This window comes from Epinephelus fuscoguttatus, linkage group LG8, assembly GCF_011397635.1.
Source record: "Epinephelus fuscoguttatus linkage group LG8, E.fuscoguttatus.final_Chr_v1".
In the NCBI taxonomy this organism is placed as follows: domain Eukaryota; kingdom Metazoa; phylum Chordata; class Actinopteri; order Perciformes; family Serranidae; genus Epinephelus; species Epinephelus fuscoguttatus.
In genome coordinates this window covers 38099570-38116928 of record NC_064759.1, presented here as the reverse complement: position 1 = coordinate 38116928, position 17359 = coordinate 38099570, and the positions used below count along the sequence as shown (strand labels likewise).

Below are 17359 nucleotides of genomic sequence, written 5' to 3'. Positions count from 1 at the left end.
ACCATGATTTCTGTCTTAGCAAAAATCCAATTTTGATGGTGTCCCACATTGGGAAAGGATATCCAAAGAATGTTTTAATTTCAGAACCCCATACATCTGCATATGGACAGCAGGCAGGTTACTCCTCAGTGACCTTGAAAGTAGCATATCATGGGTTTGCCATCATTTAAAACAAGTTTGTTTATGATAAAAAGCATATACATTAGGGCTGGGCAATCAATCAGATTTTATTTACAACTTCAGTTTTACTTCCAACGATTATTAATGCAAGATAATAGAAATAAAAGATCAGTGCTGGCCCGTGGCATAGGCAATATTGGCAAATGCTGATGGCACTACTATCCATAGGGGGTGCCACAAACCTAATATTATTACTGCTAGTATTTTTGAAATATTACATAAGGTCACAACAATATAACTACACAGCCGAAGCCTACTAAATAATAGAAGCCTTTTCTTCTGGGTTCCTGCCGCTCCCCGCTCGCACCAATTGTATTAGAACCACCACTCTAAAAGATTACAGTGCCGCATTCTGTTTTGCAATAATGCGCTCCTTTTGTCTTGTGTTATAAATCCATTGCACCCCTTTGCAGCAGTGTGCTTCCACCCCTCCCAAACTCATAGCCAGGCTGTGACGTGTTTAGTTCACCACAAGCCCGTTTTTCAGTTAAATTGTATTTAAGGTTCAAGAAAATCCATTGTTAAAAAGACAAGGTTTTTAAAAAGGTTGAGTATAAGAGTGATGTTTCCAAAGTCAGTGGTAATTATGTTAAATAATCAGTGTCTCAGTATTGACCAAAAAAACTGATTCAGATTTTTTCCATAATGGAGCAGTTCTGGTACATGTATGGATATTTAAAGGAGCAATAAGCGAAATTCATCATTTCTAGATTGAAGGAATTAAAAAATTGCTATGTGAAGAACTAGAAGTGTAATTTCATCTGGAGTATAGCATGACCTCACACACCCTCTCTCTGTGTTGATCTCCAGCCCATTGTTTACAAGCCGGTCTGGCTGCGCGTTCATGTACATTCATGTGAATTCCCCCCCTCTTGGAGCCCTTGGCCCTCCCTCCCTATAAAAGGCTACAGCCAGTGAGCAATGGCAGCACATATTTTCGAAATGAAATGGCAGAGAGCGGAACGAAACCGGGGCTAACCAGTGCTTCCTCCTCAGGCTCCACTTCACTCAGCTGCCCCACAGATCCGCTGCCTCTCCCACTTTAACCTCAGTAACAATCGGTAGCAGCTGGCGAGGCGTTAGCCGCAGCATGACCGGAGGGAAGCACAGCCAGTTAGCCTCCGCTAGCTTCCCAACTAGCCCCGGCTCTCTGTTTGGATCCAACCGGAGCACCGAGCCCTGGTTTGTTATTCAAGTTAATGTGGGAAGAAGCAGCGGGTTTATCGGGCAGCCGAGTGAAGCTGAGTGAAGTGGAGGCTGCGGAGGAAACACCGGGATAGGTTAATGTCTGGAGCTTGAGTTATTAGCGGCTCGGTCCCAGCAATGGGTCAGGCTTTACGGCTGTGTTAAGTGAGTAAGTTAGCCCGGCAGCCCAGCTAACATTTTCAATTAGCATTGTAAAATGTAGCCTCCCCGTGAGGCTACATTTTTGTAATAGTGACTAGAGGAGCTGGTAGAAGCGCTCCATAGCTGTAAGTTACTCCAGTAGCCAGTGGCAGCCGACTCAGCTAGTGCTAACACCAGGCGCTAACACTAACGTTCCTCCTCTTCTCCGTGAGTGAGAGCGATGTTTTAGCCTAGCAGGCAGCTGGCTTGCGGGCTGCCCACTCACTCATCTCAAAATTATGCCCGCTGGATGGAGAGCAGAGGTAGAGGGAGGACTGGCTCGTGACACACTTTGTTTTGGTCTACAGGCAGTGCACAACAGCAAACCTAGCGGTGAAACGATTTCGCTTTTTGCTCCTTTAATTCATTCATTAATATTGCTATATACAACACACACCAGTTTTAATGATGAATTAAACCACTTTCTGATCAATCCTCCTAAACGCTGACAGAAAAGAGGATTTACACATTACAACATTATTCTTATCAGAAAAAGAACAGATTAACTGCAATGTCTAAAGATCCTGACATTGATATGACATTTAAAATACATCTGAGAGAAAGATCATAGAATTTTTAATAAATTTTCTAGTCCAGTTCCATATCCAAAACCTAATGACAGGAGCCATGCCTGTCATCTTATCAGTTCCCCCTCCTCTCACCTTCACACCTCCACTCACACACACTCTTCGGCTGGCAGCCTTCACCTCTGGCGCCCAGCAAACTGTGGCCAGTTCAGGCCAGCCCTGGCACTGAACTGGGTGACTGGACCCCACTGTTGGCTAGCTGGCAGGCTGAAGGCTAAAACTGAAAGACAGTTGGGTGGTTGGCTAGTAGGATTAGGCTGGCAGTGTGGGAGGTGGACTACCTCGCTGGGTGGCTGGCTAGCTTGTGTGGTAGCCAGTCGGTTGGCAGCTCAGCCTAACTGTGTGTCCACATGGCAGTTTTGGCTGAGATTGAGAGGACAGTGCAGAGCCTCACACACTCATAGCATAACGAACATAGTTGTGGAAATATGGAGAGCCTGTCTCACTAAACTCATCTCAAAATTATGACAATTTATTGTGGTCTGGCCTTGCAGCAGAAGTGCATAGTTCATACAGTATTACTCAAGACCATTTCTCAAATGATAGGAACCACTCCTTCATTTGGCAAACGTATATACAAAGCAACACTCACTGCAGTAAAATGTCAGCTATTTCAGTTGGTCTGCCTGTTTTTCCATGGTCATTTATAAAACAAGCATGGTTGAGCCAATTATAGACCTTTATTACTGCAGACATTTTTATATGGCAAAGCAGCAAAACCACAAGTGTAATTAATTACTTTCATTTTGGCTATATCAGGCACACTTGCAGGACTTTCTCAGACACTTAAAGGGACACTTCAGTGCTATGAAAAGTAGTTTTTTACAGAAATTTCCAGCCAGGTTTGCGGTGCCAGAAGTGGGTGTTTAAGCCAAACATAATCTTATTCTAACCACAACCAAGGGTTTTATGCCTCCATGCCAACAATAGGCATGGCCTATGTTGTTTGTTTTTAAGTCTGTCCAACTGTACGTTACATCTGCCCATCCAATTATTGTGAGCCTGGTATCACCTTGAAGGAACTTCTTCACATTTGGCACGTGCATCCACTTGGACTCAACTATAAACTGATTCGTTTTTGGTGGTCAAAGGTCAAGGTCACTTTGCCCTTGCATCCGTCTCATTCTCGTGAACGAAACATCTCGATGAGGCCTTAAGGAGGTTTCCTTAAATTTAGTACGAATGTCCACTTAGACTCAAGAATGTACTGATTAGATTTGAGTGGTCAAAGGCCAAGATCACTGTGACTTTGTCTGTCTTATTCTTGTGAGTGCAGTATCTTAAGAACATGTTGAAGGAATTGCTTCAAGTTTGGCACAAACATTCACTTGGACTCAAGATGAAGTGACTAGAATTTGGTGGCCAGAGGTCAAGATCACTGTGACCTCACATAAGTCTCATTCTCTTGAACTCATCATCTTAAGAATGCCTTGACGAAGTTCTCTCAAATATGGTACAAACGTCCACTTTGACAGAAGAATGAACTGATTAGAATTTAGGGGTTAAAGATCAAGGTCACTGTGACAACGTGTTTGGCCATATCTCAAGAATTCATACACTTACTCTGACAAAATTCCAAAAATTCTAATAAGATATAACGATGAAGTGATATTTTATATCCAAAAGTTCAGAGGTCATCTTTACTGTGACATCATAACGTTCTGCAAAAACACTTTTCTGGCCATTACTTAGCGTCATAACTCAGAGTCATTTAGTCAGAGTCAGAATTAGTGACTCTAATCCTGGATGTCCACCTTGAAACTGTGCTGATTGTGTAGATCTTCTGTGCTGCTCGGGGGAAGATGTGCAACATGACTGGTTTGCAGAGGCATACAACCACAAGGCAGTAATACTAGTTGTGCCTAAACCTAACCACATGTTAACCACAGTGTTGCTGAAATGCAAAGAAACGTAAAGTTTCAATGTATCCTCTACATAAGAATGTGCAAAAAGGTATCCGTGGTTTGAAGAAACATTCAATATGGACATTTATTCTGGTGATTTCATTTGGAAAGTTTTAAGTGCGCATCTACAGCAAATTAAAACAGGACAGAGCAGATCATAAAATATGATAAAGTATACTAATAAAACAAGAAAATCAACTCTGTAATGTAGGCTTTTTGTGAAAAAAAATGGCCTGATTCTCTTTGCAGCTGCAATATCTGATTGCCAGATTTTTCATAATTGGGTTTGGCTGGATATGCCAGTGTTTGTTTTTTTTAAAGTTTAGACTGAAGGTGTTTTAGAACAGTTCAGCATGTGTGTATAACTTTAATATGATGCCAAGTCTTAATTCAGTTACTTAATTGTTGTTTTGTTGTCTTCTCGTTACAGACCGCTTTACAGTGTACAGCGCTAAGAAGCTCAGACAAGCGTGGAATAAGTAAGTAAACTCTTCAAATAAGACTTGCATTTGTGTGTGTGTGTGTGTGTGTGTGTGTGTGCGCGCGCACGCTATTGTCTCGGCACATATAAATACAGTGTTATGTCATAGGGTGTTGTAGCTGACACTATTATTCCCGTTCCTGTCTTTAAGGGTAAACTCCCATGGGTAGTGAATACGCCTTTAGTGCAGCTCACACACTCATTACACATGCTCTTCTTTTAGCCTGCACCCTTCCTGCAGCATACGCGTGTGTGATTCTGCTCTGGGACATCAGACACATATGGCAGAAAAAGGTCACAGTGACACAGTCGGGGCTCCTCCCAGATGTGTGCCACTGTTTGCCCCAGGCATACATCTGGAGGGGAGACCACAGAGGGCAAAGGGGAGTTCGTCTCTTTTCCACTGGGAATTTTAAAGCAGCACCAGGCCAGTGATTTATGTAAAACTCCAGCTGTCTAATCAGCTGGATTCACAAAGTATAGCTGCTTCAGCGAGGAACCGTCCCCGCTAACTAAAGCCCTCATCACACAGGACTCCTACTACCTGTGTTCCTCCTGTGATTTATAATAATTACATGGGTCATCTGTGTCCTTAATCCTATCTGTGCCTGTAATCTGTAAAGTAAGAATTACAACGCAAATTACTGACCATAATGTGCCAAAAAATTCCACCTCTGTATGAATCAGACTTTAATTTGGGGTTGTATTTTTTATTCCTGAGATTTGGAACATGGCTGCATTACTAAAAACAAGTTTATAGGCTGTGCAGGAGCCAGCAGTTTAGCCAGATGGACATATTTTTAGAGACCTAGCCATGTTCTGACGTCTTAGTAATTGCTTTTGTGAGTACAATGTTATCATAAGGGATGGCTATAGAAGAATTGTAATAAACTATAGTTTTCTTCAACCACTTTCTGTGCTTGGCTTAAAGTGTTGTTTAGTTATCTCTGTTGCCATATCAAATCTTTGTAGCTCTAATTTCAAACAGTTAAGGGGAAAAAAATCAGTTTTATTTTTATTTTTATTTTATTCATTACTGTGCGTACAGCTTTTAAAGCAGTCTATTGAAAACATTTGATGACAAATCAAAAGCAGAGCAAAGTGAGCTGAGGTGGATTTTCCCTTTACTCCATCCCAGTCTGTCCCCTCCTGGTCTCCTGGCATTGCTCCAGTCCAGGAGGAAATAAAAATGTGAAGAAAGAAAGTGAGGTGGAATGTTAATGACCATCACTTCCTCCCTGCTGCCTTTTATCGCAGGCCAGGGAACGATGAATTTGATATGAACTTAGACACTCACTTTGTCTCTGCCCTGAGAGTTGGCTCACCCTCTGCCGCTCTCTTGTTTCAGCTCTCAGTAAGCCATTTCTCTCTGCGCTGTTTTTCTTCCTCCAGCTGAAAAAATTGGATGGATATACGTAGAATAAACTGGTCAGGGTTTTTAGCTTTTTGATGTCCTTGTGTACTTTAACAGATATAGTAATACAACTATTGATGTTAAAGATGACATACTGTGCTCATTTTTAGGTTCATGTGTTTATTTTGAAGGTCCAGTAGAAAAAGTTTATAGGCTTTAATGTTCATAAAACATGATATTTGTCTCATACTGTCTACTACTGCAGCATCTCTGATCACCCTCTGTCTGAAACGATCCATTTTATCGCCTCTCTGTGCCTTCAACATTTGTTACCAGGTGTACAACAGTGAGAAACTAACCATGGCTGACACATGAATCCCACTGCTTTTCTCTGTGCAGTGATTGGCCAGAGTGCAAAGCGTTGTCCAATCATAGCAAACAAATTATCAGTGGGCAGGGCCACGAAATCTCCGGAAACAGGACGCCTTGCCAATTCTAGTGCTTAAATGCTACATGGGGTTTGTCCTGCCAAGAAAAGCAGTGAGATCCAGAGAGGCAAATGGGACGGGTTTTTGGAGGACACATTTCCTGATAGGTGGTGCGAGTAAAAAAGGAAAAGGATAGTCTTTTCTTGTAATTGTGGGTCTCCAGACACACCATGACACCTTCATATTGAAAAAAAAAACATGAAAAGCAATGCAGTTTACTGCTTATCAGGCCAGTGTTGTACATTTATAACCTTCACCAAAGAGTTTTTAATCTAAGTTCTGGGTTGTATTTGTCAGCGTATTAAAAATATGTTCACACCACAGACTGAATATAAAAATGGGGGATACAGCACCAGTACCTCCCACTGTATAATAATTAATCATATGGAAGCTGCCATCTTGTGCTTATGGAGCTAGAGTCTGCAAATTAGCAATAGGGAAGTGGTGTGTCGGTCCAACCCAACTGTGAGCAGCATCTTTGATGATGAGCACACTGATTGACACACAGCTGTTAATCAGGCTGTCAAACCCCCTTTTTAAAGCATCAAGTAACTAATAAAACCAAACTTATCAGAAAAATAAACCCTTGACCAAACATCAGTGTGACAAGAACTACCTAAAATGACAGAAACTATTTTTGGGAAATTTTATTTGACATGTACTTTGATTTTTTTAGTTTGGCTTATGTCCAGTCCACAAACATAAAGGGGGCTGGTTTGATGGTGTTCATTATGTCTTTAGTTCATGATAATGACTTCAGTTGTTCTTTTATCTCAGACATGTTAGGATATTACATACCTTGACATGGTTCGGCGAAAACTTCCGCCTTCCTCAGAAGTGTCACGGACAGCAGGTGGCGTGACAGTTGCCATGCCTCCCTAATATCGGCTGATTGACAGATCAGCTGATAAAGACGCGTCACAACCACCACCAGGTGACACTTCTGGTGACACCATTGGCTTTGGCTAGCATTGCTTCTTGTTCACTCACCTTAGCAGCCAGTATGAGCGGAACCCTATGAAAACAGTGAATGGGCGAATGGGAAAAGTCAGGGATTCATGAAAACTCAAACGTTCCACAGCCAGACCTGGGACATGCCGGACACTAAAAAGAGTCATTGAAGATTTATTTGTCACTGTCGCCAATCACTAGTCATAGTCACACCTAGAAGCAGAATGTTTGCATCAAAACTTGAGAACATTGAAAGTATTTAATATTGACTTTCTGCAGATATGAACTAATACTGTCAGTGTTCTACAATCCAATAATCTGTTGAGCACTACTGTATACAAACTGTGACCACTATGACAGGTGCATGCTAAGGCCTGTTGGCCCAAACACTTCCAAGTTACTCTCACAACACCCTCATCATCAAATGAGTCAGACATGTTGAAAGCTCTTTAAGGGATGTCTTCAGACAGAAAACACAAACGAGCTCTGGGTTGCAGCTTTGCTCAAGCAAAGACACTGATCTGCCACTTTCTGCTGTGGTGGGGGGAGAATACAGACAGGTGGTTTCCTCTTTCTCCCCTCTCCCAGTGTCTTGGTGTAGTTTTCTGATTGAATACCATGAAGAGGCACTCGCCATGCACCACTGAAGGAGGAATGCGTTCTCTGCTGTGAATGCGCCATCACCTGGAGCTGTTTGATAGTTTTAGGAGATACGATTGATCTCACTGCAGATGTGCACTTACTCACTTGGCCCAGCTGACAGCAATAGCACAAAGGAATGTGCACCCACAGTACTGTACATCAACACTCATATCAAGAACATGCTCATGTCGGTGATTTCACACCTACACATACTCTATCTACCTGTTTGTCCAGACGCCTGCAGAAAAAGTACAGAGCAAAGCCTGTGTCAAGATTTCTGAGTGACCTTGACTCTTTATTCCCTTTTCTTTAGCCCCACCCCCGAACTATGTGAAGGCCCACAAATGCAAGCTTTTTATTAGAATCTGTCGTTTCCAAGTCCAAGCTAAGATAACCATCATGACCTCATCAGGGGTTATTTTTTGGGACAAGACAAAGCTCTTCCAGAGCCACAGGAGACATTACACAACTGTTTTCACAGGCTGTCTAGTACTTCCCAGGACACGTAAACTCCATCTGTCTGTCTTTCCGCCCGACAATTTGTCCAGTAAGTGTCCATATGTATATAAGCACTGAATGGTCTCCATGTTGATGGTCGCCAGAAGCTGAATTGTGTTGATTCGGCCTCCTTGTCTTTCTTGTAGGGCCATCATTAGACCATCATTTATGCAGTGGTGGGTAGAGTACTGAAAATACTCAAGTGGTAGTACAATTAATCCCATTAAAAATATGACTAAAAAAGTAAAAATTCCCATTTGAGAAACCTATTCAAGTAAAAGTAAAAAAGTACCTGGTTAATAAAGTACTCAAAGTAAAACTCACTTTCCATTTCAATATTTTTATGATGTGTAATATAATAATTTAAATTATCAAAGGATAATTTGATGCCCCCACCTGCAGTAACTCGAGGACCCCTGGGGGTCGCAGTCCCCCTGTTAAAGACCCAGGGCTCATACAATTGAGAAATGAACACCCACTCTCTCCATGTCTTCCTCTTTACCCTCCTCTTCCTTATTATAACATCAGAGATTAACATTAGGCAACACATGAAAAATTAACATGGCTAACATTAGCTAGCTAACTACATTTTCACCTACAGTATGTGCACCTACAGTCTTTTAAAGTGGACATTGGAGGTTTTTTGGGAGGCACAGCAGGCACTTGTCATCACTTGCACATCATGTTATTGTAGTCCTTTTTAGATTTTGGGTTTAAAAAAAATGTGTCAGGGATTGTCACTGGAAGCCGCTTTTTGATCTGTCACCATTGCATCATGATCAGGAGACAACATTTAGAGCAGACTTATTGTCACGAATGTATAAACAAAGTTGATCACTGGCTAAAAACTAAACTCAAGTAAAGAGGAGAAGCGCATGTTAAAAAAGGAACATGAAAAGTACTCATTCCTTATAAAACTACTTTTCCATCCACTACTTTTTGTAATTGTTTGAAGTTAAAATCACAGATGTTTCAACCTCTAATTGTGGTTGCTGTAGTGAAGCTGATTTGTCATAGAATATGAAAAATAAACCACAAGAACATAACATTTTTTCGGAAAGACCAAGCGGAAACTTCCAGAGCTAAATTAAAAAAAGCAAACGTGGAAGCGCCAAAAACTGCAGTTCCTTGAATGGCCACTTGAGGCTGACCTCAGAAGCCAGTCAATCCCCATGGATCCCCATGTTAAAATGCCCAGCTTTACAGCACAAATAAACATGTTTTCAGCCTGGTACAAAAATGCTTTTGGTATAGCTAATTTCCCCCTGTTTATTTTTTATTAGATGTAACGTTAAACATATTCAAGCGTGAGGCCACTTGACTGACAGACTGTGAGGCATCAACACAGTCTGTGAGTCAGATCCACCCCTCCTCCACAGCTCCACCCTCTCATTCAAATTTGAGCATCTCTGGCTCCAAGAACATCCAAAATGTCGAACTGGAGGCTTCAAAATGTCAGTCCTCAAAAACCAATGGTAACAACACGCCCATTATTTTATGCAGTCATTTAGAAAGACTGATGAAAGAAATGCAGACTAAGAGACTGCACTGAGCAACAGATGGTAGTGGAACAGAGGCTAGCGTGGACATGATGTCATGACTTTGGCTCTGTGTTGCAGGAAATCTTCCTCTTGCATGAGGTGCTGAATATAAAGTTGGATGAAACACAAAGAGTGAGTGAGCAGTTTGCGCAGAGAGCTGGACTCACAATTCAAACCTCTACCTTTTCTTTTGACTCTATGTATTATCTGGCCTTTTGGGAATGTGCTGACTTCCTATTGCAGGATGTCTGCATTCTAAAGCTCTTAAAATTCAAGAAAAATCTAGCTTCCAAAATATTAGATAGCTGCTTCAAACTAAAGATCCAGCATTGGCAGCGTTGACCTTAAAAACCCGATATCATTAAACCAGTAATCTAGGAGGCCTTCTTCCATCAGTATAGTTTCACTCAAAGAATAGTTTGTCTTTAAACTTTGCAGTGGAGTCACACAGAATGTTCCAGCTGTATGAGAAAGAGGCGAGAACAGGCCCTGATGGACTTCATTAACTTTATCTCTGCCTCTTTACTGAGTGGCGTTGATGAGTTGAACAGAGATTTATCCACCCTCTGTCTCTCTGCTGATAAGTCGAGTTGAGATCCCCATTGAGAGCCATGGGAGTGGCTGTCAGAGTGCTTGACTAGGGAGCCAACCATGAGAAGCTTGCAGAACATGAGAGGCACTGTGAATACTGCAAGCGGCAGGCCAGCGAAGCTGCGCTGAATAACATCATGTTTATTTAATGCAGTGGATGCCTAATTACTGACTGAATTTGTTGCTCTTCGTTTATTTTCAATCTTTTCTCCCCCTCGGCGCTGCGAGGTAGGGCTGGTTCAGGAGTTCAGTGACTCCCAGTACGGGCGCACACTCAGACACGCATTCATACACACACACGCGCAGACACACACACGTTCACCCATAAAGTCTGCTTCCATCTTAGCTCCTGCTTTAATGAACACTTTTTGTTTCTCACGGTGACCCAGTCGCCATGTGCAAGGCAAGCTCAAAGGAGAAAGGTGTAAGCATGTGTATGTGTGTGTGTGTGTGTGTGTGTGTGTGCTATTTTCATACGTGTGTGTCTAAGAAGTGTTTTTCCTCTTGAGTCAGCAAACCTTCAGCATAATTAAGAGGCTTGTTTTTTGTTGTCAGCAGCTCTGTGAATTGGAGAAAAAGTGAGTTTTTTTCTCAGAGGGATGAGTGAATGGTATGAAAGGTAACTCTATATTTCATTTGGATGAAACAGAAGTAGTTGGTTTCTCTGGCCTTAATACTTCAACTGCCTGCTTTCTGGTAATGTATCTCTGTATAGACTGTATGTATGTTTCTGTGGTCGCTCTGTCTGATAATGTGTGTTCATGTGTGTCAGGTTGGGCTATGTGGACCACGCTGAAGAGTTGGCTTCCAGGTTCCTCCAGTGCTTCCCAAAGAACCGGCTGTCGGCCCAGGCAGCGCTGAACCACGAATACTTCAGCAACCTTCCTCCACGGCTCTGGGAGCTGCAAGACAGTACGTGACACACAACACACCCATTACTGTAGCTCTAAACGCCAGCCGTCTGTGCTGACAGATCCGATATTAGAGGTGCTGCTTAAAGGTTGTGACACACAGCTCAAGGAAGATATCACGGTACTTCAAATCTCTTCACACCCTATTGCCGCAGTTAGCATCAAAACTGGCACTTCTTCTCCGATAAAAATATTTTTGAATCCAGTGTGACTTTAACTTCCAGAGGAGATTATTGTCTGTGAAATCACTGTGAATAATTCTTTTTTAGTAATTTGAAGTAATTCAGTGATAGTGGTTGTGCACACATGGTGGTACATTGCAAACAGAAACTGCTAATACGGCATACTCTTAAAGGGACAGTTCAAAATCCAAATCAAAAATAAGTTTTTTCCTCTTACCTGTAGTGCTATTTATCAGTCTAGATTGTTTTGGTGTGAGTTGCCGAATGTTGGAGATATCAGCTGTAAAGATGTCTGCCTTCTCTCCAATATAATGGAACTAGATGGCACTTGTGGTGCTCAAAGTACCAAAGAAGGTAAAAGACTCAACAGCAATGTCTGTTTCCAGAAAGCATGACCTGGTCAACATAATCCACAGAACTTATTGTGAGCAGTTTCATGAAGTAGCTATTTTCCGTCTGTCCAACTACACCCACCCACCTTATCACTGTGCCGTAGGAAGCACAAACTGCTAGCTCACCTAGCACCACTGAGCTAGCTACCGTTACAGCTCAGCTGAGGAGGAAGTTATTAATGTTTACATCTCGCACTGTCACAAGCATAAGCCGCTCACCCATGAGTAGATGCATGCTTCCTTATGCGCTGTGATATGTTTTGAGGGTGTAGGTTGGTAGAAAGAAAATAATTCCTACATGAAATTGCTTAAAAAGAAAGCATCCTATATGAAATTGGTCACATCAAGGTCTGTGGATTATCTTTTGTAACTGGCTCATGATTTCTGTAAAGAGATATTGCTGTTGAGTTTTTGTATTTTTTTGGTGCTTTGAGCAGCACAAGCTGAGTGCCATCTAGTTCCATTATAGTGGAGAGAAGGCAGACGTCTCTACAGCCAGTATCTCCAGCAATCAGCAACTCACTCCAAAACAATCTAGATTAATAAGCAGCACTACAGGTAAGAGGGAAAATATGTATTTTTGATTTGGGGTAACTCTCTCATTAATGGTGCCAACCTGCCACATTGTTAACACATAGAAGCCAAAGCACAGCACAAGTCACTGAATATAGAAATGTATATATTAGTACAGTATAGTATGTACTCAACCTATCCCCATACAGTGGTTTGTAATATTTCTGACAAGACAGCGCTCCATAAATTATGTTTTTAGTTTACATAGGTTAGGTTGAGGCAACAAGTTACTGTGGTTAGGTTTAAGAAAAGAAACATGGTGACGACATTCAATAAAGTAGTGTAGTATAACATTGTATAGTAGAGTTAATGACATTATTTGATGATTTTTCCTGATAATTGTGAGGCTTTCCAGAAAACGTTTGCTATAAATGTAGTTGATTTTTCAAAACATTCTCACTCTGATCTTGTCGCATGTTGACATTTGGTCATGGACTTTCCACGTCCAGATACAACTTACAAGGTAGCCTAGGTGCGTCGGTTGCTGACGTTCTGGGATGCTGTGTGAAGTTCTGCCCATTACGTGCATTGTCTTCTTTCAAAATATACTATACTATACATATACATACAGTCTCCTTCAAAATAAAGGCACTACATCAATACAACACAGTGAATTTATGTTTTTTTCTCTTCAACAACACACGCACATGGTCGGGTTTAGGCAGCAAAAGCACATGGTTGGATTTTGGAAAACAGAACAGCGTTTGTTTTTACAATCTTACCAGATGTGCACACAGCTCTACAGGGTGAAAGTCTGTGCTTGTTGGACCCATCCGCCATCCCTAATCAGGCTTTTGCTGCTTTAACTTTTATTCTTGTCCTGCCGCCAGGTGCTATTAAACTATAGCCCTTTTTAGATAGGAATTGTGCAAATTTGTAGGAAAGCCCAATCAGTCTTTTTTCAGCATTGGCAGTATAAAAACAAAATTGGGGAGTGCGGCAAAATGCGGCCTACCTACTTTTGTTGATACAGAATGTGCCTTTTTCGGGGCAATGGGGGGCGTGAGCACGTGACAAAACGTGTAGCTCAGCGTGTGACGTAAACCGTGACGTGGGAGGGAAGCCACGGCTGGTCAGTCCTTTGGCGATTCTCTCGTAAGTCTGCCCGTTCCTCACCGTCCCCGTCATCTGACAGTTATTGGCCTCTTTGTTTGCAAGGGCAAGGAGGCTGCGCAATGCCTTGTCTCCCCAGTTGCTCATCTTTACAGTGTCTGTCAGGTCTGCGTTTCCCTCTTGCTACTAGCTGCTCACTAATTCCTGCTATCAGCTGTTTCCTGTTTATCCACTGCCAGTGGCTCACATGTGCGGCGTCATCAACAGCTCCTCCCACAAGTCTTCAACAGCCCCTCCAGTTGCAGTCTGTCTGTTTAAACTAAAAGGGTTCTGCCAATAAGACTACCCTATGAGGCGGAAAATTGGGCATCTCGGATCAACTCGCCAATCCGCCTTTGTGTGTCTAAACACTCGCAGCTTGCCGGCAAAACGGCCCAACATTCGCCGAAAATCTGGCAGTGTAAAAGGGGCTTATAACTACGACTGTATCATGCTGACGTTAAGACAGTTTTTTTCGTGAGTGTCTGATGCTACAAGGCAACGACTACCCAAGCGCTGGATTTCGACAACTTTGGAGTGAGACCGGGTTGGATCTTTATAAAGTTGCAAGTCAACTGAAAAAATAGCAGTTGTCAAAAGCACTCATCAGTAATGTAATGACATCCAGTAAAAGTTCTAAAATATCTCTGTATGTGCAGAAGATCTATGTTGCTTTCTTAAATTGATCTAGTTACCTTGACAGTCAGAAACTCTCTCTGTTTCTCTTCTTCTGTCTTTGTCTCCCCCTCTTGCTTTAACTCCCTCTGTTTTTCTATTTCTCTCCTTTTTTTGAGCTCCCTCTGCTCCACTGGATCATACAGTATCCTCCTCCTCTCTCTCTCTGTAAAGAAGGCGGCGCGCAGCGACCTGGGGTTGTTTTTGTTCATGCAGAGAAAGCCTGTGTTATTATGTGGATGCCGTTGGGACAGTAAGCCCAGCCGGACCTCTGCTGGCCGCAGCAACATGCTCAGTTTGATTTTCTATCGTCTTGACTCGCTGTTTGCCCAGAGCAACAGCACACTGAGGCGCTCTTTAAATAAGAGCCTCAGCTCTGAAAACACAGCACCTCAGAAACACATCTCAGCCTTCAATACACTTTAGAAGCTGATTTTTATTAATGCTGTTGTGTGTGTATTTTGGATGTGAGAGTCAGAGGTTTCAGCCAAAGCGTTACAGTATGACTTTATTTCAATTAATCCTACAGAATTGGGTTATTGAATGAAGGCATGTCAGAGATGACATATCCATATTATTTGACAGGATACATATACATACATCACCAATCCCTTAAGCTGTTATTCATTAGTGTTGTGAAAAGCCTGCTCAGCAGACCTGAGTGTGCTGCCACTGACATGGTGGTAATTTTAATGGAAGAATTCCATTTTTAATACCCCCCGATTAGGATTTTTCAGCATTATTAATCCTGTTATCAGCACCCAGCAGGTTGTCATGTCTGAAAAGAATCAGAGAGCGGCGGTCACTAAGAGAGGGAGAGGAGAGAGAGATGGCTCATTTTGATTTTTGTCATGCTCACTCGCTCTCTCTCCGTCTCTCTATTGTCCCTTTATCTCTCTCTCCCTCTCTGATTCTCTCCTTTCTGCACACACATGTGACACAGGCGAAGCAGCAGAGCCACCGAGGGAAGAATGGGAGTGAATTAAAACAGTTTCATAAAATGAGGACAGGAGTGGATAAACACAACGTATCTCCCATGTCTGGGTGGAAGACAAGTGTGGATTTGCCGCTTGCAGTTTTGTGGGGGAAGGATGTGTCAAAATTATGCAAATGAGGAATGAATGTGAGATAAAGAACTGGCTAATTACTCCAGCTGTGAGTATTTGACTACAACTGCAGCATGGTAATCAGGTTCTTCCACCAGGAAAGCCAATGGGCCAATGGGAACAGCCCATTAAAAGCACCCAGTACTACCAGTAACCAAAGAAGACACACTGGCTGAGAATAGCATGTCAGAGATGATTGAGAAATTGATTAACCTTTCAAGTAAATATCCCATGTCATCCCTGTAGGGATGAACAGTATGTCTTCTATGGCCAACTGTGCACTCTATTGTCATGTGTATTATGGATTTATGCAGACAATACCCAGGCAGATTACCAGGGACAATGACAGAATTATTGAGACAATAGAGCTCCTGAGGTTGCTGTTACTGTTTGGATTGGATTGTGACATTTTTAATTTGATTTCAGTGAGAGTGTGTGGGTGTCTGGCAGTACAAGAAGTGAGAGCAAAGGCCTTGGGAAGAAAAAAAACCTGCTGTCTCTCTGGACTCTGGCAGATTTACATGGATCTGGAAGTTTCCCCCTGCTCTCTTGGCAAAACCCTCTGCCTTTATTTCCTAGTTAGAGAGGAGGGTGTGCTCTTCTCAGAATGGAGCAAGTATCTGGATTCATTTGCCTCAAATGGAATTAGTGCTAAATAAACAACTTTGTATCTCTATTGTTTCCCAAAATATAAGCAGAACAATGAGCCAGTGCAGTAGTGGGAGGGGCCGCTGGTTATAGAAGTGTTTTCCTCACACACTGAATTACTATTTCAGATCTTTCATTTAATGGTTTCCTTAATGTTCTTAATCAGCAGTGGCTGTGACAGCTCATGGAGGTGATTATGGTTCTTTAAAGCAACACACCACCCCCTATATGACCGTTTGTACATCAATTACTCAGCCCATGCCATGTTGAATTCATGATGCCTCTGCTAAATAAAGAATCTAAAAAGGGAGACAGTTCTTGATGAATTGAAATTATAGGGGTCCACATTTAACAACAGCAACACTATGTCAAAACATCCTTTTTACAAACTCTCACACAACTTGTGCAGTTTAATCCAAGTCTCATTTATCCAGATGTATGCTCAGTATTTTCTAACCAGCCCTTTCAGAAAAATAAAAGTAATCTATGCTCTCCTCACAGCCAGACTCCGTTGACAAAAACAGTAATTTTACCTCCCTGAGCACAGGAGTTGCTGGTCTACCGCTGCCATAATCAGTTAGTTAGTTTGTGTTATTGTGTGACTTGGGAGAATCCAAACTAAGCCTTTAAAACACCAAAGTCACACAGTAACACAAACGAACTACTGATTGAGGCTAGGCCTGTCGCGATATGCGATAAGTCGTTTAATTGCACGGTAAATTTAAAGGGAGACGGTAACTTTTCCAGCCGTGATTGATTACCATATTCATGCGTGTTTGTTTTTCCTTGTCTCTCTCCACCAAAGAGACTAGACGACAAGAGCGTTCACTGCCATGCATTGTCTGGCAGCCAGGTAAGTTGGTTCATTAGCGTAATGAACGGAGGGAAAGCTCTTGTCATCGAGTGTCTTTGTCTCTGTGGGGGAGGCGGGGCTATGGGCCACACACACACACACACACACACACACACACACACACACACACAGTGCGATCTTTGTGAGGGGGGGACGAGGCGGAGAAAAAAACAGGGAGTTGAGCGTAAGAGAAAGACAGGGAACTTGTTCCTAAACCAAATGCTACGGCCCCTGTGTGAGAGTGTTTTGGATTTAAACCAAATGACAGAGGGGAGCCCAGTAATTTGGACGAGCCGTTGTATCGGGTGTGTTCTAAAACCATCT

At 42.3% G+C, this 17359-nt stretch overlaps 1 protein-coding gene across 3 annotated transcripts in view; it reads left to right on the top strand.

The window, feature by feature from the left end:
• Positions 1–17359, top strand: part of cdk14 (cyclin-dependent kinase 14) — a 278138-nt gene that overhangs the window by 199968 nt on the left and 60811 nt on the right. For all 3 annotated transcript variants that reach the window (XM_049584038.1, XM_049584040.1, XM_049584039.1), the window contains 2 exons: positions 4488–4536; positions 11376–11515. In XM_049584038.1, coding sequence (XP_049439995.1) covers positions 4488–4536; positions 11376–11515 — 189 coding nt within the window. The remainder of the gene's footprint in view (positions 1–4487; positions 4537–11375; positions 11516–17359) is intronic.